The sequence below is a fragment of the Anolis sagrei genome, chromosome 5 (genome assembly GCF_037176765.1).
Source record: "Anolis sagrei isolate rAnoSag1 chromosome 5, rAnoSag1.mat, whole genome shotgun sequence".
NCBI classification, from domain to species: Eukaryota; Metazoa; Chordata; class Lepidosauria; order Squamata; family Dactyloidae; genus Anolis; species Anolis sagrei.
In genome coordinates, this window is record NC_090025.1 from 155264631 (window position 1) to 155286986 (window position 22356).

At 39.8% G+C, this 22356-nt stretch overlaps 1 protein-coding gene across 1 annotated transcript; it reads left to right on the top strand.

Annotated features, from left to right (window-relative positions):
* The first annotated feature begins 5988 nt into the window (after positions 1-5988).
* Positions 5989-20663, top strand: METAP2 (methionyl aminopeptidase 2). The gene is made up of 11 exons (XM_060777297.2): positions 5989-6294; positions 8397-8495; positions 12542-12607; positions 14174-14276; positions 15483-15644; positions 16160-16341; positions 16423-16517; positions 16620-16716; positions 17265-17368; positions 19226-19341; positions 19960-20663. Exons 1-11 carry the CDS (start codon positions 6129-6131, stop codon positions 20210-20212), a joined length of 1443 nt encoding a protein of 480 aa, XP_060633280.1. The 5' UTR covers positions 5989-6128; the 3' UTR covers positions 20213-20663.
* The last annotated feature ends 1693 nt before the right edge of the window (positions 20664-22356 follow it).

Consider the following 22356-nt stretch of genomic DNA (forward strand, 5'->3'; position numbering starts at 1 on the left):
ACAAGTATAACCTTAATGAAATGAAAAAGGAATTAAATTTTGATACCTACCATAATTGAGGCCCCATCTACACTGCCATATGATGCAGTTTGAAACTGTATGATGTCATCAATATAGACTCAAATAATGCCCTTAAACTGCATTCTAAGAGTCTACACTGATCATATCATACAGTCTGAAAATGCATTATATGGCAGTGTGGATGGTGCCTTAGTGGATATATTCAATTTTCTGAATCAGCACCCCACATAACCAAATTTAAAGTTGACCAAAAATTGATTCGTAACCCTTTTGGTACTGGGTTGTTGTAGGTTTTTTCGGGCTATATGTCCATATTCTAGAGCAGGCATGGGGAACCTTCGGCCCTCCAGGTGTGGTGGACTTCAACTCCCACAATTCCTTGAGGCCAAGGTAAGCCTTTGGGGCGAATGCCGAGCCTCAAGGAATTGTGGGAGTTGAAGTCCACCACACCTGGAGGGCCGAAGGTTCCTGACCCCTGTTCTAGAGGCATTCTTTCCTGACATTTTGCCTGCATCTATGGCAAGCATCCTCAGAGGTAGTGAGGTCCTCAGAGGTAGTGAGGTCAGACCTCACTACCTCTGAGGATGCTTGCCATAGATGCAGGTGAAACGTCAGGAGAGAATGCCTCTAGAACATGGCCATACAGCCTGAAAAAACCTATAACAACCCAATTAGTATAATGTTTAATGTCTTTAATGTTCTTAAAATGGATAGTTTTGATATTGTAAAATGTTTTAAATGCAACACTGACAATAGTAATTGAAAGTTGGTACTAATGTTGGAAAGTAGTGCCAGGTCAAAAAACCTCTTGGTCAAAAAGAGGTTGGGAACTACTGATTTAAGGGGACAGAAACAAATAATTTTGTATTTAGTATTTTTAAAATAAGAATAAATCATTTCTAGAGATATTACTACTTATTACTCATCTATATGAACTATATAGCCTGAAACATCAATCCACTAAAAGAATTGCCCAGGAAAAAGTAACCCACCCAACCCTTTCTAGAGAGTACAATCAGCTATATAGTTTTCTTTATTTTCATGAATCACATATACTGATCAATAAAGAAGAATATAGAATTTCTATCTCTTCCTCAAAGTAATTATTTTGCTTCAGTGGCCATGGCTCAATTTATTTCCCTGGATGGTGACTTGTGAGCATTAATTTTTCTGTGGACACATAGCATATTTCTGGCTTGAAAACTGCTAGGTAGGACTTTTAGTCACAATGCTATTAATTTTATTAAAATGCTATGTTATTTATTTATTTATTTATGCGCTTGTATACCGCTAATATCTCAGCCTAAGTCGGCGACTCATTGCGGTTTACAACAACTAAAAAGTTAAAAACAATTAAAAACAGTATTCAATTTAAAACATGAAACACATATACAATACAAATTATTAGGCCACCAATAATAATCCCATGCATCTCGTAACTAAAATCACAATCCAAAATTCGTCGTCCATGATTACCAGCCTTTAGTCATCAAAATTCGTTGCAACGGATTAACCGAATACTTGTTTAAACATCCATGTCTTCAGTCTCTTCCGAAACACCATCAGCGAGGAGGCTGATCGTACCTCTATAGGGAGGGTGTTCCAAAGCCGAGGGGCCACCACAGAGAAGGCCCTGTCTCTCGTTCCCGCCAGCCGCACTTGTGAAGCCGGCGGGATAGTGAGCAGGGACTCTCCAGAAGATATTAGGGTCCTGGTGGGCTGATAGGCTGAGATACGTTCGGATAGATAAGTTGGGCCAGAACCGTTTAGGGCTTTAAAGGCCAACGCCAGCACTTTGAATTGAGCCCGGTGGCATATCGGCAGCCAGTGGAGCTGGTGCAGCAGAGGAGTTGTGTGCTCCCTGCGCCCCGCTCCTGTTAGTATCATGGCTGCCGCCCGTTGGACTAATTGGAGCTTCCGGGCTGTCTTCAAAGGCAACCCCACGTAGAGAGCGTTGCAGTAGTCAAGGCGGGATGTTATTAAAATTATTTCATAAGTCACTCTCCCAATCCAACTCTAATCATCCATGTTATTCATGAATATTAACTCAGTTGAATATCCACTCCTTCACTTATATCAATAGATGTGTTTATCTGTTACCTTAAATAAAGATCATATGAGTAACAAGCTATGGATGTGTGTCCATTGTTGGATGAGGAAATTTATATAAAACTCGAGGTTATTGTACTGAAATAATGTTTTCTTTCTTAATCTGCTCCTTATAGCACCTCAGACCTGCCCTTCCAAAATTATTAATGAAAGAGATACATACCCTTCCATTAGATCTTTTCGGCTGGCAAAACATATTACACTTTGAATCTAATCCATTAACTCCAAGCAATATAAAACAGTAATATCTAATGAAGGTCCTATAAGATAGGAATGACTGAAGCTGCTAATGCCGTGGATAGTCTGCATTGCTAACTATACTTTCCCAAAACATTCTGGTAAGTAACATGTTGTAGTATTTTTTTTTTGGTGTAACCCAGACTTAGTCATAAATAATCCCACTGAAATTAATGGAATTTAAGTATGTGCTAGCAGGCACAGGAGGAAATTTATGAAATATTTTTGAGGTGGGGGAAAGAATTCTCAAGGTGTTTTTAGATTAATGGGAGCCGCTGGTGGCGGATTAAACTGCTGATCTGCTGAACTTGCTGACCGAAAGATTGGTGGTTCAAATCCAGGGAGTGGGATGAGTTCCTGCTGTTAGCCCCAGCTTCTGCCAGCCTAGCAGTTCAAAAACATGCAAATGTGAGTAGATCAATAGATACTGCTCTGGTGGGAAGGTAACAGCGCTCCATGCAGTCATGCCTGCCACCTGACCTTGGAGGTGTCTACAGACAACGCTGGCTCTTCGGCTTAGAAATGGAGATGAGCACCAACCCCCAGAGTCAGACACAACTGGAGTTAATGTCAGGGGAAAACCTTTTCCTTTACCTTTAGATTAATATTTGAAATAAATGTGGTAAGCCTTCTTACAATTTATAGCTCAATCCTATCCCTGTTCTATGTGCTGTAATGATCTGAGTGCTGGACTATGTCTTGGAATCTCAGTGTTTGAATCTCCACTCAGCCATGAAAACTCATTGGGGGAGCTTGGGCAAGCCACACTCTCTCAGCCTCAGAAGGCAAATCTTCTGAACAAATCTTGCTAAGAAGACCCTGTCATAGGTTCACCTTAGATCTGCCCTAAATAAAAAAATGACTGGAAAGCACACAACAAATACATATAGCTTCAAATGCACCCCCAAATTTATTTATTTAAATTTATTTCAAACATTTCTATCTCGTCCTTCTCAACCCCCAAGGGTTGATTATGTTAATAGCACTGCAGCCTTAAAATCTCAACAAATTATGACACAAGCTTCTTATAAACATCTGGGAGACTACAGTTAGCAAAAACCTACCTATAACACTATGTAAAAAATTTGAAAAAAAATCTGTTTCTGGTTTGAAAGTGTTTTTTCTTTTTTAATTGTGAGGATTTTATATTCTAGAAACTTTGGTTTTGAATTGGTTGAGACTGGATGAGCTATACAATGAAAAACTATAGCAAAACGGGCTTCTGGAAGCCCAATAAACTTTCTCTGTGTTTTTATGATAGAACCAATTAGGAAATGCCATTTAAAACCCACGAACAAAAATCGTGTTACATAGTGTAATTCACACATACTGTAGTGCCAAAACCATGGAACCTATAAACTTGACATTCATGCTAAGAGAAATCCAGAGTAAATACAGTATTGTACTCCAATCCGGTACCATGGCTATAATTGTTTAACAATCCCTAGGCAACAAAAAGTATGTTGTTACTGGAGAAGGGATTCTTAAACTTATTGGTCCTATTGGTGTTTTCAATTTCAGCTTCCAGAAGTCCTGGCTGTTGCCCAACTATTCTAGGAGCTGAAGGCCAGAAACCTGGAGAACCCAATGAACTACTACCTCTCAGAGTATGCATCTACACCATAGAATGAATGTAGTTTGACACCAACCACTTTAACTGCCATGGCTCAAGGCTATGAAAAACTGGGGGCCCTTCCACACAGCCTTATATCCCAGAATATCAAGGCAGAAAATCCCACAACTGGGATTGAACTGGATTATCTGAGTCCACACTCAGATAATGTGGAATTTTCTGCCTTGATATTCTGGGATATAGGGTTGTATGGAAGGGCCCTGGGAGTTGTAGTTTGGCAAGGCATTGGCACTACTGGGTGAGGGAGATGTAGTTTTTGTCAAACAATAACACCCATAATACCATAGCATTGAGCTGTGGCAGTTAAAGCTATATCAAATTTCACTGATCCTACAGTGTAGACCAGGCATGGGCCAACTTCGGCCCTCCATATATTTTGGACTCCAACTCCCACAATTCCTAACAGCCGGTAGGAATTAACAGGCCCTCTCCTCAACACCATCCACTGCTCTGAGGCGTGAAGAGGGGTCAGCCAGAAAGACACAGCTCCATCATGTCTCCTGCAACATCACTTGGGAGCCCCTCAATATATACAATATAATAATATAAAGAAATAATAACATTGTAATGTAATAACACTATACTATATATAATATTAATAATGTTGTAATATAATATATTATATTATATATACCACAACTTATGATCCACTTCCGAACTCAATTCAAAATGCTGGTTTTGACCTATAAAGCTCTATACGGTTCTGGCCCAGCTTACTTGTCCAAACGCATCTCCCATTATGTCCTGCCTTGCAGTTTAAGATCAACCGGGGAGACCCTGCTCTCGCTCCCGCCAGTGTCGCAAATATGTCTGATGGGGATGAGAGACAGGGCCTTCTCGGCTGTAGCCCCCTGCCTGTGGAACTCGCTTCCCAATGAGGTAAGATCGGCTTCATCCCTCCTGTCTTTAAGGAAGAAGTTGAAGGCACATGACCTACATGGCCAACACTGAATACTGGTGGGATTGGCAGGGCTGTTTTTGAATACTGGGAGTTGTAGTTCACCAACACCAAAAAGGAAGAGAAGGACAGGCAGAGAGATTTTGGGCCAAATTCCTACACAGAACCCCCATGACTAACAAAAAAACCCTGTGTTTTCTGATGGTCTTTGGCAACCCCTCTGACACTCCCTCGTGACCCACCCAGGGGTCCCGACCCCCAGGTTGAGAAACGCTGCTCTAGAACATGGCCATATAGCCCGAAAAAACCTACAACAACCCAATCAATATCACTGTTTGTTATGTAATAGGATTTTATATTATTGGTTTATATTGTTGTTACTAATACTGCTGGCATTGAATTGTTGCCTGTGTTAGCCCCCCTGAGTTCCCCCCCCCCCCGGGGGGTGAGAAGGGTGGGGTAGAAATGGCCTAAATAAATAAATAATAATAAATCCAAAGCGGTATCAATGAAACAAGCTGGAATGTGTCCAGAGGAGGGCGACTAAAATGATCAAGGGTCTGGAGAACAAGCCCTATGAGGAGCGGCTTGAGGAGCTGAGCATGTTTAGACTGAAGAGGAGAAGGCTGAGAGGAGATATGATGAGAGCCATGTATAAATATGTGAGAGGAAGCCACAGGGAGGAGGGAGCAAACTTGTTTTCTGCTTCCTTGGAGACTAGGACGCGGAACAATGGCTTCAAACTACAAGAAAGGAGATTCCATCTGAACACGAGGAAGAATTTCCTGACTGTGAGAGCCGTTCAGCAGTGGAACTCTCTGCCCCGGAGTGTGGTGGAGGCTCCTTCTTTGGAAGCTTTTAAACAGAGGCTGGATGGCCATCTGTGAGGGGTGATTTGAATGCAATATTCCTGCTTCTTGGCAGAATGGGGTTGGACTGGATGGCCCATGAGGTCTCTCCCAACTCTTTGCTTCTATGATTCTATAAACGACGCAAAGGACTAGGCCGCGACCACGCCTGCCAATTTCCCTTCCGCGCATGCGCTCCCCCGCCGCACGCGCTTCCGCCCCGCCCCCTCTCCCGAGTCCTCCACGTTTCCCGGCGTGCCCCTCGTGCCGCGCCACAGAGTGGGCCGGCTGGAGCGGCGTTCCTTCTTTTCCTGGCTGCTGGCTCTCTTTCCCTCGTCGTCCGCAGCAGCAGCAGCGGCAGCAACAGCGGAGCCAGAGCAACATGGCGGGCACGGAGCAAGGAGGCAGCCCCGAGGAAGAGAAGCACCTCAACGGAGAGCTGCCCCTGGACGCCGACGAGAGGGAGGGCGCGGCGGGGGCCGGCGGGGAGGAGGGCGCCAAGAAGAAGCGCAAGAAGAAGAAGAAGAGCAAGGGACCCGCCGGCGCCGGTACGAGGCCGCAAGGGGCAGGGAGGGCTGCACTGGCGCCCCGGGACGGGCCACTTAAGGCGCTTCCACGCCGCTTTCGCTGCCAGGGCTCAAGGATAGGGAATCCTGGGAGTTGTGGGTTCTCTGCCTCAGTGCTGGGCCCTCAGAAAACTTAACCATAATTCATAGCATTGAGCCATTGCAGTTGAAGTGTCAAACTGCATTCATTCTACAATCTAAATCAGGCCTGGGCCCTCCTGGTGTTTTGGACTCCAACTCCCACCATTCCTCACAGCCTCAGGCCCTTTCCTTTTCCCCCTCAGCCGCTTAAGCGGCTGAGGGGGAAAAGGAAGGGGCCCGAGGCTGTGAGGAATGGTGGGAGTTGGAGTCCAAAACACCAGGAGGGCCCAGGCCTGATTTAGATTGTAGAATGAATGTAGTTTTGACACTTTAAATGCCATGGCTTAATTATTTGGAGTCATGGGAGTTGTAGTTTTTACGATTACGATTATTATTTCAATCCCATTTTAAGCAATATATAACAGCCCCTTTCAACACTGCCATATACAATCTAGATTATATCTTTTAAACCAGATTATATGGTGGTGCGGGCTCATATAATCCAGTTGGAAGCAGATCATATAGACCAGGGGTCCTCAAATTAAGGTCATTTACCCAGCCCTCGCTCAGGGTCAACCTAAATCTGAAACGACTTGAAAGCACACAACAACAACAATCCTATCTCATCAGCCAAAAGCAGGCCCACGCTCCCCACTGAAATACTAATAAGTTTATATTTGTTAAGATTGTTCTTCGTTTTAATTATTGTATCATTTTTAAGTGTTGTTTGCACAACAAATAAAATATGTGCAGTGTGCATAGGAATTAATGCTTTTTATTCAAATTATAATCCAGCCCTCCAGCAGTTTGAGGGACCTGGCCCTCTGTTTAAAAAGTTTGAAGACCCCTGATGTAGACTATCTGATTTCATAATCTGGATTAGTCATACACACGCACACACACAGCATTGTAGAAAGGGCTCCAGGTCTTTATCCTCTGCTTCTCCAAACTGCAACTCCCTGGATTCCATAGTATTAAGCCATGGCAGTGAAAGTGTTGTCAACTGCAGTAATTCTATAGGCTTCTGCCGTATGTGAAATCCTTTGTAAATGTTTTCAGGAGTGGGGTTGGTGGGTTGCTGGCTGTTCTTATTAAAATGCCCACTGCCTGTCTGTTTCTAGCCATCAGTTGCCACAATCTGTGAGCCTTTTGCCGCAAAGGGCTTGGAAGGCAGGGCAAGAGAGAGTTGTCTTGGGAAAGGGGGCGGACTGCTGCACTGCTGTCACTGGAACTCAGGGTGTGGAAGATCTTGGAAAGTGGAAGGACTTAAGTGTAACGCTGCCATCTAAGGATAGCAGCAGGAGTAAACACAAAGCTCATGTGTAAGAGTGTGTTTTCTAGTATGTTGGATTTAGATGATTCAGTGTATGGAAAAAATCAAAATGATCTCTCGGTGATGTGGGAGAGTTGGGAGAAGAGTCTTGACAGTATTGGACACTCAGGATCATAAAAGCCGGTCACGCTCATAGAATAATATCTGGAGAAAATGGCGCAAACATTTTAGAGAAGAATCAGAGTTGGAAGATACCATGCAGTCCAATCTCCTGGCAAGCAGGATTACACAATCAAAGCACTTACAACAGACAGCCATCCAGTCTCTGCGTAAAAATCTCCAGAGAAGGAGACTCCATTCCACTCTGAAGCAGCACATTCAATGTCAATATTTTGGTGTAATTTATTTCCTGCAATTTATATCCATTGCTCTGTGTCCTAGTCTCCAAAGCAGCAGAAAACATGCCTACCCAGTCCTCAGTATTTCAACTATTTAAACATGGCTGCCCTAAGATAAAAAGATTGAGATTGGCTATAAAGACAGGTGTAGAGTTTCCATTCTTTTAAGTAGGACTTATCCTAAGGATGAAATTGAGATAAATGTGCATTCCTCATTTATATGCAGTACTCATGCAGGGATAGGGGGAATTACAGATCTGTGAAAATAAGTAAGCAGTATTGAAAATATTGTAACTTTTGCATCAGTGTTAACCCATCTTTTTTGCAAATAGGACAAGAAACCGAGAGAGAGGGGGAGACCCTTGATGAGGTAACAAAACAGTTGGATAAACAGACATTAGAGGAAAAGGAAAAAGATGACGATGATGAAGGCAAGTATACTCTATTCCTCTGTAATATACAAATATGTATAGTTCTAGAGAAATTTAGGTGATTGTTATGAATATATCAACATAAACCTGGTTTATAATATTGTATTGATTTATATTAGATGTGCCATGATGAAACACTCTTACTCTGTCAGCACAACCTCCCCAGAGTTTCCCACTAACCAGAATATCTCAATTTTTTCAATCCCACTAAGAGTGGTGACAGGAAATGATGCAGTGTCACTCTTCATCACTACATTGAAGGGGACAAATTGAAAATAGAGATATTTGTGCTTGTGTTCATGACACGTATCACTGAAGGGAACTGACCTTTACATGGGTAAAGAACTTCTTAACCATCACTCAAAAACTGAGTCCCATCTTCACCATTGTGTAGCTCTTCAAACACTATGTATAGTGTGTGAACATTAGTAAGGTTTGCTTTATGTACCTTTGCCTGTACATTTCTCTGGACTGATGAATGGGATCCTAGTGGCATCTCAAGATTGATGCCTACTGAAGAAACAACCACCAGTCACATCTTTTTAACCAAAGTTGTTTTAATCTGTTTCAGCTGTATGTGTTAATGTTTAATTTATGATTGTACACGGCATTGAATGTTTTCCTTTTGTTTTTGGAAGCTGCCATAAGTCCTTTCAGGGAGAAAGGGCAGGTTAAAAATAAATATTATTATTTAGCAAAGTGGTGGGGCAAATGCATGATGGTAAAATGCCATTTCTGACTCAGAATAAAGGCATATGTATATGGCACACGATAATTCAGTTTGCATTTAATGTTATATCTACAATTATATTATGCTTTGTGTTATATTCTGCTCTGAAAGATTGCATATCTGAAAATAGACAAAGGCTTCTAGTTGAAAATATAGAAAACAGCCTGCTTACCTGCCATCTGATTGAATTCGAACAAGAACAGCAGATAATTGCTCTGTATGGATGTCCCCCTAAACAATACGTGAGGAAAGTGGCCCAACAAATTACATTGCAGCCCAGTCAGTCCCTACAGGGTTTTCGGTAGTTAGAGTCCAATAGTATCAGAAGAACCACAGTTTCTCTACCCTTGAACTAAAGCATAGTTTAGCATGATAACAGTGTCATACAATGAACCTCAGGCAAAAATATTCCCATCGGTTCAGAACTTTTGTTTTGAGTTATCATGTTGTCTGGACCAATGTTTATTCATAAATCTTCATTAGCTGAAACAAGCTACCTTGAGACTGTGATTTACAAAGTTAATTTGTTTGAACAAATCATAGTCATGATAAAACATAAGTTAAGCATAATACTGGATTGTGGTTAATCTAAAATGGAAGCTTTCAGATATCTTTGCAGCTGCATAGGAGGAGGAAAAGGTGAACCCAAAATGTTCTATTATTATGGTAGTGTGGCACTTGAATACAGCCAATGTGTCATTAACTGTTGAGTTGGAATTGATGGATGGATCCAGACTTAGTTGTGTTTGGTATAGATTCAGTGAAATAGAAGGGACATAAGTTAGTTGAACTAGCCAATGTATAATGAATGGAAGTTTTCACTATTTCAAATTCGTATAACTGGGGGAAGTCTATGTATGCTAAGTGATTATTAAGTGACTATTAACCGCTGGCTCCAAAGTGATAGATACAATGAAGAAAGTATCAGAAGTTACTATTAGCTGAAATAATTGTTTCAAAAGCCATATAATTCAACAATCCGTCTTAAATGGTGTTTGAGTAGACTAGCCCCGTATTTAATTTTTTATGTAATATGTGTAATTCCCAAGAAAGAAATGATGCGCTTTTAAATGTAATAACAGGACGACTTCTTATTTCTTGAAGACCCTTCAGAGAGAATTCTTATTGCTCTCTGCCTCACAGGGTACAACTGTTCCATAGCTTGTTACTTGGAATAAAGTGCCATTCAGATAGTAGGATTTCTATAAAGCATGCCTAAGATCGGAAGCCGGGTTTCAATCCCACATAGAAAGCTTGCACCAGTCTTCAAGGACATGGCAGCTTGAATGGTTTGGCTTGCTGATTGGCATCTTTACCAGCAGCACTGCAGAAAAAACTGTAATCATTGAATAGGAGCAGCTATTGAACTCAACATTGCCAGCTTCTGCAGTGGTTAGCATAGAAGGCTGGAAAGTTTTCCAGAGCTATGGATGAATGAACTGTATGCCAGAACTTTTTTTTCTGATGTAGTGTAAATGGATTAAACACAGTTCAAGGGCAAGAGAAATTTGATGCAGTTTTAATTCACTAAAACGAGCAGTGCTTTTAAATAGCATTGACTATTTGAAGATCAAATGTATCTTTGTTTCGGAATGTGCTGGGACAGATAAATAACACCTTTAAAAATCTAGAACAGTTTTCAACGGGCACATTTTGTCATTCTACACTTTAACTAAAACTTAATCCTGTAACCCAATTTTGAAGAAATTAACACAGTAGATCACAGCTGTTTTTTATTTTGAATATTGGTTAAATTAAAAATCAGTTTTTAAAATAAAAATGCATGCACATAAGTAAGTGGGAACTGATATTTGTTTGCGGCCTCTTGCAAAATACCATTGGTAGTTGCCATTCAACCTCCACTCTTTTTATGTTGTCTTGTTCCTCCTCCTCCTAGAATTCTGAAAATAAAGAGCAGCTCTGAAATATAGCTCTTTTTGGACTATAGTATGATGTGATGTACTTAAAATGATACCAGCAAAATTGTGCTAAATATTGTGATATCTTATGAGGCTACCTGCTTTTGGAAGAAAATCATTTTATTTATTTACTGTGTTACTGTATTTATATAACACATTTCTCAACCCTGGGGGGATTCAAGGCAGTTTACAACACACCAATAATCATTTGTACAAAGTGTTTCAAAAAGATGGACCCTATTTGAAATCAATATAAATCTGCAACCAAGAATCACCATGAATTGAAACTCTTTATCATTTGAAAGGATGGGACATAGAGTTTAAAAGGATTACCGCTGGATGCCTCTCCCAGTGCGAAACCGCCCCAGCTTCAATCATTTGCAAGATGGTGACCCCACAACATAAGGCCTACTGAGATACTCTCCATTTGCGGAGTAATTTTTTGATGTGTTTCTGGGTTAAATGGTTAGCAAAATTTGGTAACTCAGTAAACCATTGTGACTTTTTGTGTAATTGTAACATGTTGCTGTAGTGAAATAGACTGCTTTGAAATTGGGTCCATCATTTTGAAACATCCTGTATATCAGTTAAGTTTGGACAAGCCTGATCAGATTGGTACAGATTTTTTTTGCTGTTTTCGGCCCAATCTGCTGTTGTTTCATTTTTCCTCAAGCAGTTATTGTTCATTCGTTCAGTTGTTTCCGACTCTTCGTGACCTCATTGACCAGGCCACGGCAGAGCTCCCTGTCAGCAGTCACCTCCCCCAGCTCGTTCAGAGTCAAACCAGGCAGTTCAAGGATGCCATCCATCCATCTTGTCCTTGGCCAGCTCTTCCTTTTTCCTTCCATTTCCCCCAGCATCATTGTCTTCTCTAAGCTTTCCTGTCTCCTCATGATGTAGCCAAAATACTTCAGCTTTGTCTCTAATATCCTTCCCTCCAATGAGCAGTCGGGCTTTATTTCCTGAAGTATGGACTGGTTGGATCTTTTCGCAGTCCAAGGCACTCCCAGAACTTTCCTCCAGCACCACAGTTCAGAAGCATCTATCTTCCTTTGCTCAGCCTTCCCTATGATCCAGCTCTCACATCTGTAGGTGACTATGGGGAATACCATTGCTTTAACTATGCGGATCTTTGTTGCCAGTGTGATGTCTCTACTCTTCACTATTTTATCGAGATTGGACATTGCTCTCCTCCCAAGAAGTAAGCGTCTCCTGATTTCCTGGCTGCAGTCTGAGTCTGCAGTAATCTTTGCACCTAGAAAACAGTCTGTCACTGCCTCCACGTTTTCTCCCTCTATTTCCTTGTCAGTCATTCTTGTTGCAAGCAGTTGTATGTATTTCTATTTATGTGTTGTTTACATAGTTATTTTCATTATTTATAACTTTGTGCCCTGTAGATGGCGATGGTGAAGGCGATGGTGCAGCAGGAAAGAAAAAGAAGAAGAAGAAAAAGAAGAAAGGACGTAGGTGTTGGCCACATGAATATATTATAACTGGCAATCCTGTCATGAAACTTACCTATGCTGTTATCTTGTAGCTTGGATGGGGATTTTATGGCTCCATGGCCTTTTCTTTGGGCATTGGGTATCTCCAAAACCTTTGGAGGGAAATCTCCCTGGCAACTTCGGGGGGGGGGGGGGTTGAGCTGGTGCAACCTCCAGATTGGCCCCTAGACCTCATTTATAGCTGATATAGTTGGCCATGAAGAATGCTGGGAGATTCATTTCAACAGTAGTAATTCCTCCTAACAATCTAGGCTACTGCTGTGAGCAGCTTTATTTTTGTCTTCTCCCAGCCTTCTTGCTCACCGTATATATATGTATATAAGTCAAGTGGAAGTTATGGGGGCAAAATTATAGGTTATGGTGAGTTAGTACTGTATATTAAGAGAGCTGAAAAGAAGCACGAATCTCTACACTTGGTGCTTGAGGGGAATCGCCAAAGGGCTGCTGCTGTTTTCTTGCCCAGAATTCTGAGGCCAGAAATGTCACTGTGACAGAGAGAGTAGAGGTGTTCATTCTTCTTGTAGGTTTTCTGTGATAGACTAAACTCTCACCTCTTGCCACTCAATTTGCAACTCTGTGGGTGGGATCATAATCAGTTTGCTCTTCAGTCACAGATGGGCCACTTCCTATGAGGCATAGGTTATGGGTCCACTGATTGGTAGATAGGGCTGTTTTTATATTGCTCTTTATATGATGTAAAGATCAATAATATTATGGTGGGATTTCTTGAAGGCTAGTTGCACACATACCACATATATCCCAATAACATTTCACAAATAAAAGCAAGGTTACTATCATACCCAATGACTGTTTAAAATTTCCAGTCACTGTCATCCTAAGCAATCGCCTATTGACGGTCTGATGCTCATAGAATAAACTTATTATGTTATATCAACATATTGCTAAATATATCCAGCTTATTTTCCATCTTTAGTTTACATGTTTTATTATGTATATAGTTTTTATCAATTTTATTATTGGCTGCCCTTAACTCTAATTTTGGGAGGAAAGAGTAAATAAATCCTTTCTCTATTAAATTGTCTTATACCATCTTTTATGAATTTTTTTTTAAGCTGTTAAAAACTTCAATGTGAATTTTAATAGACTAGCCTGTGTCCTCTTACATTGGAAGTGATTCCTAGTTATGGTAACTTCCAGGAATAGGCTGAAGTTAAATTCTTATGCAAGTGTGTCCACGATTGTCATATTAAAAGACTAAATAGATTTAGTGTTTTACATGAAAGAAGAATCCAAAAATAAGAACTATCTTTGTAAATAGGTGCATTTGAAACACATACAGATGGCATAGTTTAAAGAAATTGATAATAGGTTTGCACAAACTAGGCTGTTTGGATAAGGCACATCTTGCTGGCTGCTGGCACTTGGAAAATCAGATTGGTTATTTGAGGATATCTGGGCATATTTTTTTTATTTGGATGTGATATCAGGCAGGAACTACGCGTTAAAAATGCTTATGTGCGGAAAATGATTGAATAGTTACAAATTATGCTTTTAAACCAACAGCCAAAGTCCAGACAGATCCTCCATCTATTCCAATATGTGATTTGTTTCCAAGTGGGATATTTCCAAAAGGTGAAGAATGTGAGTATCCACCAACACAGGATGGGTAAGTGTCTTCTTTAAAGTTTTAAAATGATACAATAACATGTGATGATTGAAAATGTTTTATAGACTCAGTGTAGTTTGATGCATTGTGGGCTGTACTGTAGGTTAGAAGAGTACGTAGGTTCCCTATATGGACTCCATATTGTTTAATTGCAGCAACTACAAAGCATTATACAAAACACATCATGTTACAGAAATAGCCTAAGAGGGTTTTCTGATTGAAGGGATTCTGATCTTAATACTATTGTTCAAAGCTTTGCTAGCAAAACACACAAAGGATGTGGGTAGTCTTTACTAGACCTCTGTTTCCATGCATTTTTCTTGGACAGGCCAATTGATAGTTTCTTTATATATTACTTTGAAGCACCACCTGACTGTGCTCACTGGTTCTCTGTGCTTTCAGATTATACATATATAGTAGAATCATTAAAGCCTAAAATAGTTTATTGGATCTTTATTATGTGATCAATACCTGTGCCAAATCCATTTGAAATGCTTAGTATCTTGTCAAAAATACATGATAACATGGAAAAGATGCATATATAGTTTATTAGTCTAATGAAAGCCAGATCTAGCTAACGAGGTGGTAAAACAGATTGTCCCTTGCAGATCTGCAACCTCCTTCATCGCCGTGGCAGTTAAAAAGGAAAAGTGGGGAAAAAGTTTATAAACTAGCCTGTTATGTAAATCTTGGCAAAAGTATTTCCTAAAGGGAATTTTTAAAAAAACTGTAACATTTTCCTCTGCATTCTGAAAAGCTGATACAGGTCCAGTCTTACTGTGCCAGGACTTTGGAGGGAGGGGTCTAGCTTTATAATGGAATTTTTTTTTTTTGCATACATATGGAATCCCCACCTCCCAAGTTTCATCCTTAAAATATTTCAAATCAATATCTTGTTACTGTTTGAATTTAGGAGACTGAACATAGCAATTAGGATTATTTTATACAACAAATTGACAGTAAACATTGATTGAACATGCATCTTGCCCATGCATCTTGCCCATTTCTCCTTTCTCTAAGGAGAAATACAGTAATTTAGCACTATTGAATATGGAAGTATGCAATTATTATAATTATAATTAAGGATACTTCTGGTAATTGTATACACACAGATTTTGAGGACTTATAAAAATTAAACACAAGTATATTTTAGTTTAAGATGAAATTTAAGTTATCATATGACTACTTTTGTGTTCTAATGTTCAGGCGAACTGCTACTTGGAGAACCACAAGTGATGAAAAGAGAGCATTAGATCAAGCAAGTGAAGAGATCTGGAATGATTTTAGAGAAGCTGCTGAAGCACATAGACAAGTGAGGAAATATGTAATGAGCTGGATCAAGCCTGGAATGACCATGATAGAAATATGGTGAGCAGAAAAGCCTATAGAAATTTCCTTACTGTAGTTCATTGAATCTACTTTACATACTTTTCTTTAGACTAGATGAGTTACTGGCTACAGAAAAAAAGTGAAATACTTCCTCAGTGTAATGGACTTGTGGTAGCAAATATTAGTATCTGATGGAAATAAGTGTTTTTAAATTGTGCGGTTTTAGTTTATTTTATGTGTTGATAGTGGCCGTTTTTATAATGTTAATGTGATATTGTTTTATATTGCTGTATCGTTTTATGTTATATTTGCACTTGGAGTGCCTTGTAAACTGCTCCAAGTCCCCTTTGGGAGATGATGGTGGGATATAAATAAAAGTGTATTATTTATTATTGATGTTGTCAGGATCACACATAACAAACAATATATATGGGTATATGTGCGTGTGTGTGTGTGTCTGTAGTCTATAGTTGCTAAAATGCAGCTCCTAGGTAACTAAAGACAGCTTTTGGAAGAAAATTCCTATCATGTAATAGAGACATTTGCTTTCCTAGTGAAAAATTAGAAGACTGTTCACGGAAGCTGATTAAAGAGAACGGCTTAAATGCTGGGCTTGCATTTCCTACGGGTTGTTCTTTGAATAACTGTGCAGCCCACTACACCCCCAATGCTGGAGATCCAACTGTGTTGCAGTATGATGATATCTGCAAGATAGATTTTGGAACACACGTTAGTGGTGAGTCTTCTATTGCTTATTTGTATGTTTAGATAATTTAGCTGGAAGGCAAATGATTTTATTTAATTTATCTAATTTCAGGTCGTATCATTGACTGTGCTTTTACTGTCACATTCAATCCAAAATATGACAGGCTCTTACAAGCTGTAAAAGATGCAACTAATACTGGAATAAAGGTATATTCATAGGGCGAAATATAACTGGCTGTTATCTACATACTTTCGTGAGAACAAATTTTATCTTCAGTTTCACTCTGGAGTTTTTTGTGTTATGTGTAGTGCGCTGGAATAGATGTTCGTCTTTGTGATGTCGGTGAGGCTATCCAAGAAGTCATGGAATCTTATGAAGTTGAAATTGATGGAAAAACATATCAGGGTAATTTATTTCCATTTAGAATACGCGATAGTCTTAATTCAAAACTAAATTATATATAAACAAAAGTGGGAGGGCTTTAGATTCTGTAAATCTTACACATCTGCTATGACTATAATGTTATCAGAAGGAAAGACCACATGTTTTTCTTCAGGGGTCGAGAGAAGAGATCATATATTTTCTAGAACTGCATTGCATTTTAAAAAATAACCTTGATTTTCCTATCCAGTGTTGTATACCTTCAAATAATTTCTGATTTATGGTAGCCCTAATGCCATCTATTACGGGGTTTTGTTGGTGAATTTTGTTCAGGGGGGCGGGGAAGTTGCCTTTGTTTTTCTCTGAGTCTGAGAAAGTATGTGACTTGCCCAAAGTCATCCAAGTGGATTTCTATGGCCAAATTAGGATTTGAATTCTAGCCCTCCAGAGTTGTGGCCCAGTACTCAAACCAGTACAACACAAGTTTTCCTATTTAGTATAGGTTTCAGGAATTTCTGCCCTTTTTGCTGAAGTGTACTTAATCAGTGATTTTGTAATATTTTATGTCACAGTGAAACCAATTCGCAATTTGAATGGACACTCTATTGGGCCATACAGGATACATGCAGGCAAAACAGTTCCCATTGTGAAAGGGGGAGAAGCAACAAGAATGGAGGTAAGCAATTTTTCTTACACCTTCTTTCTGTTGGAAGTCCCGTATACGATTAGATTGTTAATGTCATGATTAATAGCCAAACATTACATGGCTTTGGCTTAACATGTGATTTTACAGGCAAGAAAGAAAAATGAAATGTACTGAACACATATACAGTACTTATATTAAAAAGAAAAATGAAATATATACTCAGCATGTAGAACAATGCATGCTTTTCCCTGAAATTGGTCCATAATATTCCCTTCTGCTGTTGAATCTTGATTTTAGTAAAAAATATTTTTGAGAACAAAATATTGTTGAATTAAAAAAAAAACTGAGGTAGGCTCCTTTGGCTGAATAATATTTCTACTGTTTGATGCTCCCCACTTAAGCCTGATGACACACTAGTTTGCCTTGCATAAGATGCCTTGCCTTTAATATCGCTTTTGTTCAAATGAAAAATAGAGTCGGGAGGTAGAGGATGCTTAGATGATCTTGTTTTGTCTTGGCTACAACTGCTGTAACAACTCTTGAGTTTGGTTCAAATCAAGCTTTAAAAATCATGTAAAGTTTGAGAATTTTATGCAGTGTTTGTTTATCACAATTAATGAGAGATCTTGCAAAATATCTAATAACATTGATTCCCAGGAATAGTCCAAACCTAAAATTTTTAATTTTTTTTTAAAACTCAGTATCTGTTTTTATGTATTAAAGTGTTGTTTAATTATGTAGGAGATCAATACCCGGTTTGCTAGAATAACCTCGACTCCCATATGTAGCTTCCTAAGCCAGAGAATGATTAAGAAGTACACCAAGAATGTCTATTGATACAATGAAACAAGTCATGCCTTACAAATTGCTTCTGTGGGGCAGCACATTAAAAACATTAAATATGAAGGGGAGTTTAAATTATGCATTACAATGTTTTGATTAGTAGAAAAAATTAAGGGATCCATGATTAGCTTAGGCCGTTCTCGAAAGGTACTGTGAATAGTTAATTATGGAAGTGGCTAGAGACATTGCTTCATGTATAGGTAAAAGTAAAGGTCTTCCCTAACATTAAGTCTAGTTGTGTCCAACTCTGGGGATTGGTGCTCATTTCCATTTTTAAGTCCATAGACATCTCCTGGGCCATGTGGCTGGCATGACTACATGGAGTGTCGTTATCTTCCCGTACAAGCAGTACCTATTGCTCTACTGACATTTGCATGTTTTCAAAGGGCTAGGTTGGCAGAAGCTGGGCCTAACAGTGGGAGCTCACCCCGCTCCCTGGATTCGAACCGCCAACATTCCAGTTAGCAAGTTCAGCAGCTCAGCAGTTTAACCCACTGTGCCACCTGGGGGCCCACTTCATGTATAAGATGGCTTATCTGCTTTGTAGGGTAATGTGTATTTATAGTTCTTAAAAATATAATGTATCTAATTAAACATGACTAATTTAGCTGTACATATGTAATAAAATACCATATTTGTTTGAGTCTAATGCTCATCTTTTTTGACTAAATTACATTGCCAAAATTTAGATCCACATTCGATTCAGTGGTATGTTAGAATCATGTCCATAATCCCACCTCTGTGGAAAGGCTCAGAAGATCCTGGAACCCCAGAGGCTGGACAGGGAGACAGGGGGATGCGATAAGGCTGTTCCCAGTGCTGATGGTCAAGGCTCCAGGTGCCTGGAGGAAGAGGAGCACCTTGCTGGTGACCCAGTCGTTCCAGTCGCTTTGCTGCAGAGCCTGTATCATATCTTATTTATCTTACGTAGATTGTAAGCCTGATGGCTGATTATCATTTGTAAGATGCCCTGAGTGCCTTTGTGGCTAAAGAGCTGGGTAAAAATTCTCTAATTAATAATCAAATATATATTTTTCTTTATAGGAAGGAGAAGTGTATGCTATAGAAACATTTGGCAGCACAGGAAAAGGTGTTGTTCATGATGACATGGAATGTTCTCATTATATGAAGAACTTTGATGTTGGACACGTGCCAATAAGGTTAGTCCTACTTTTACTACATTATGCAAAGATGTTGCCTTAGATATGCCAGTACCTTGAGAATAGAACAGCTGATTAATATAAAACATAAAAAGAAAAACGCCAAGTCGATGCAACTTGTGAGACAGAAAACCATAAAACTTAAGCAGGTGACCTGGCGGCTCAAGAGGCAATAAATAAATGCCATTAAATAAATTGCAGCTGTCTTAGATTATTGTATATTAGTGAACAATAAGCAAGTTTCCTATTGTCTCAGGTTCTCCTGAAATTAAGTGAATCCAGGTTTGGAAACAAACATTTACATTGATAAAGTGGAAATAAGTTTACATTTGATAAGTGTGTTGAATTATCCGAGTCTCTGCATTTAACTGATATCACTGAAATAAAGAAAAATAATTTCTCTCTGATTACCATCAACTTGAGTAGAAAAACGATACTCTGAATCATTTCAAGGTTGCAATTCTAAACATACTTCTAAGCCACTAAAGTATTGTGTGAGTAAATATGCATAGTATTATACAATACGTAACTGCCGGATAGTTGTATATAGTTTTGGATGAAAATGTTTCTTATGCATCAACCTTCTTTTCTCTCATTCGGTGCATTCTTTTCTCCTAGGCTTCCAAGAGCAAAACATTTGCTGAATGTTATTAATGAAAACTTTGGCACGCTTGCCTTCTGCCGCAGATGGCTAGATCGTCTAGGAGAAAGTAAATATTTAATGGCTTTGAAGAATCTGTGTGACTTGGGTATAGTGGACCCATATCCTCCCCTCTGTGATATTAAAGGCTCATATACAGCACAGTTTGAGCATACCATATTATTGCGTCCAACATGCAAAGAAGTTGTCAGCAGAGGAGATGACTATTAAATCTTCAAGGCCATTACCTCACCTATGTACTCTGTTGGAATACATTATGCCAGAATAAATTTGCAGTCTGTTTTAACAGTGGACCCAATGTGATAACTTTCCGTGTTTGGAAAAGAAGAATTGAATCAAAGGCAAGTTCTATAATGTAACTAACCAAGGAAAATGGCTTTTTGGGGGCCTTTAGAGTATTTCAGGTTACATATATATTTTTCTTTTGTGAGAAAATGCTATAATGCACAAAATCTTAGTTTGGAATGAGTTCTGCATATTGTGTGGAAAATTTCTGAGAAGGCTTTCCAAATATTTATATTACCATATTCTTACTTGAATGCTTTGAATGACTACACCTGATTTCTGTGCCCAAGTTGTATCTGGTATTGCCTTTTAAACATCCTGAAATTCATTTTGTAAAAATAATAATAATAAAGACAGATTTCCAGATCTAAAACTATACCTGTTTAAGTATTAGTTGAGGAAACGTCCCTATTAAATTTTATCTTGAACATATGACAGGATATTGCATTTACTTAATCTTGGAAGCCATTTGAAGTTTGTGGAAGGATGGGAAGTATGTGGCCTTCCATATGTTGGGGCGCGATTCTGATTATACCTTACAACTTGTAGTGCTGTCTAACACTTATGGGGCTTTTAGTCCATTGGCAGCCCACGTTCCTCACCCTGTTATATTGTATGAAGATTTGCTTCCTTAGATTTATAGCACTGCTAATAAATCTACCTTAACCAATAGTGCATGGAGTTAAGCCGTTGGGCATTCTGCATGAATTACTGGTCTTCTGCTAATCCTTCTGCTATGTATTCAGTGATAAACTTAATCAACCTCAAAGACTACAAGACCTTTTAGTTACGACAAATTTAAATGACTACAAGTATTCACATTTCTCCTACTGAAGCCTGATTAGGTACTCCTTTTTTTAGAATGTGCTTTAGTAAAGCAGTGTAGAAACTGCAGGAAACATTAAGTGATTCTGTATGAATATTTTTGGATTACCATATTTGCAGTCGGTGCTCTGTCTGATCCCACAGACCCATAGACCCATGTCTGATCCCACAGCAAGCTGGCTTCAGAAAAGGCAAAAGCTGCACATCGCAAGTGTTGAACCTGACTCAGCACATAGAAGATGGCTTTGAAAGGCAGCAGATCACAGGGGCTGTCTTCATAGACCTGTCAGCAGCCTATGATACTGTGAACCACCGCCTCCTCCTGAGAAAAATGTATAATATCACAAAGGACTATCACCTCACCCGCCTCATAGGAAACCTGCTACAAATCGGGAGCTTTTTTTGTTGAGTGCCAGGGCCAGAGAAGCAGATGGCGGAAACAGAAGAACGGCCTGCCTCAGGGGGGCGTGCTTGCTCCATCCATGTTCAACATTTACATAAATGACCAGCCACTGCCAGAAGGGACAGAGAGTTTCATCTATGCTGATGATCGTGCCATTACCGCTCAAGCAGGGAGCTTTGAGATGGTAGAACAGAAGCTTTCTGAAGCTCTAGGTGCTCTTACTGCCTACTACAGGGAAAACCAGCTGATCCCTAACCCATCTAAAACACAGACATGTGCCTTTCATCTCAAGAACAGAGAAGCATCCCGAGCTCTGAAGATCACCTGGGAAGGAATCCCACTGGAGCATTGCAGCGCACCCAAATACCTGGGAGTCAACCTGGACCATGCTCTTACCTACAAGAAGCACTGCCTGAACATCAAGCAAAAAGTGGGTGCCAGAAACAATATCATACAAAAGCTGACTGGCACAACCTGGGGATCACAATCAGATACAGTGAAGACATCTGTCCTTGCGCTGTGCTACTCTGCTGCTGAGTATGCATGCCCAGTGTGGAACACATCTCACCACACTAAAACAGTGGATGTGGCTCTGAATGAGACATGCCGCATTATCACGGGGTGTCTGCGCCCTACACCACTGGAGAAATTACACTGCTTAGCTGGTATTGCACCACCTGACATCCGCCGGGAAGTAGCAGCCAATAGTGACAGAACCAAGGCAGAGACATCTCCAGCTCATCCCCTGTTTGGGTATCAGCCAGCACGTCAATGACTTAAATCTAGAAATAGTTTTCTAAGATCTACAGAGACACTCGCTGGAACCTCAGCAAGCGAGAGT

Excerpts from the sequence above, each read along its gene's own strand:
- METAP2 (XM_060777297.2), top strand. The coding sequence starts at position 6,129 with ATGGCGGGCACGGAGCAAGGAGGCAGCCCCGAGGAAGAGAAGCACCTC. Across the intron at positions 14,277-15,482 it reads TATCCACCAACACAGGATGG|GCGAACTGCTACTTGGAGAA; the intron begins GTAAGTGTCTTC and ends TCTAATGTTCAG. Across the intron at positions 16,717-17,264 it reads TGATGGAAAAACATATCAGG|TGAAACCAATTCGCAATTTG; the intron begins GTAATTTATTTC and ends TTTATGTCACAG.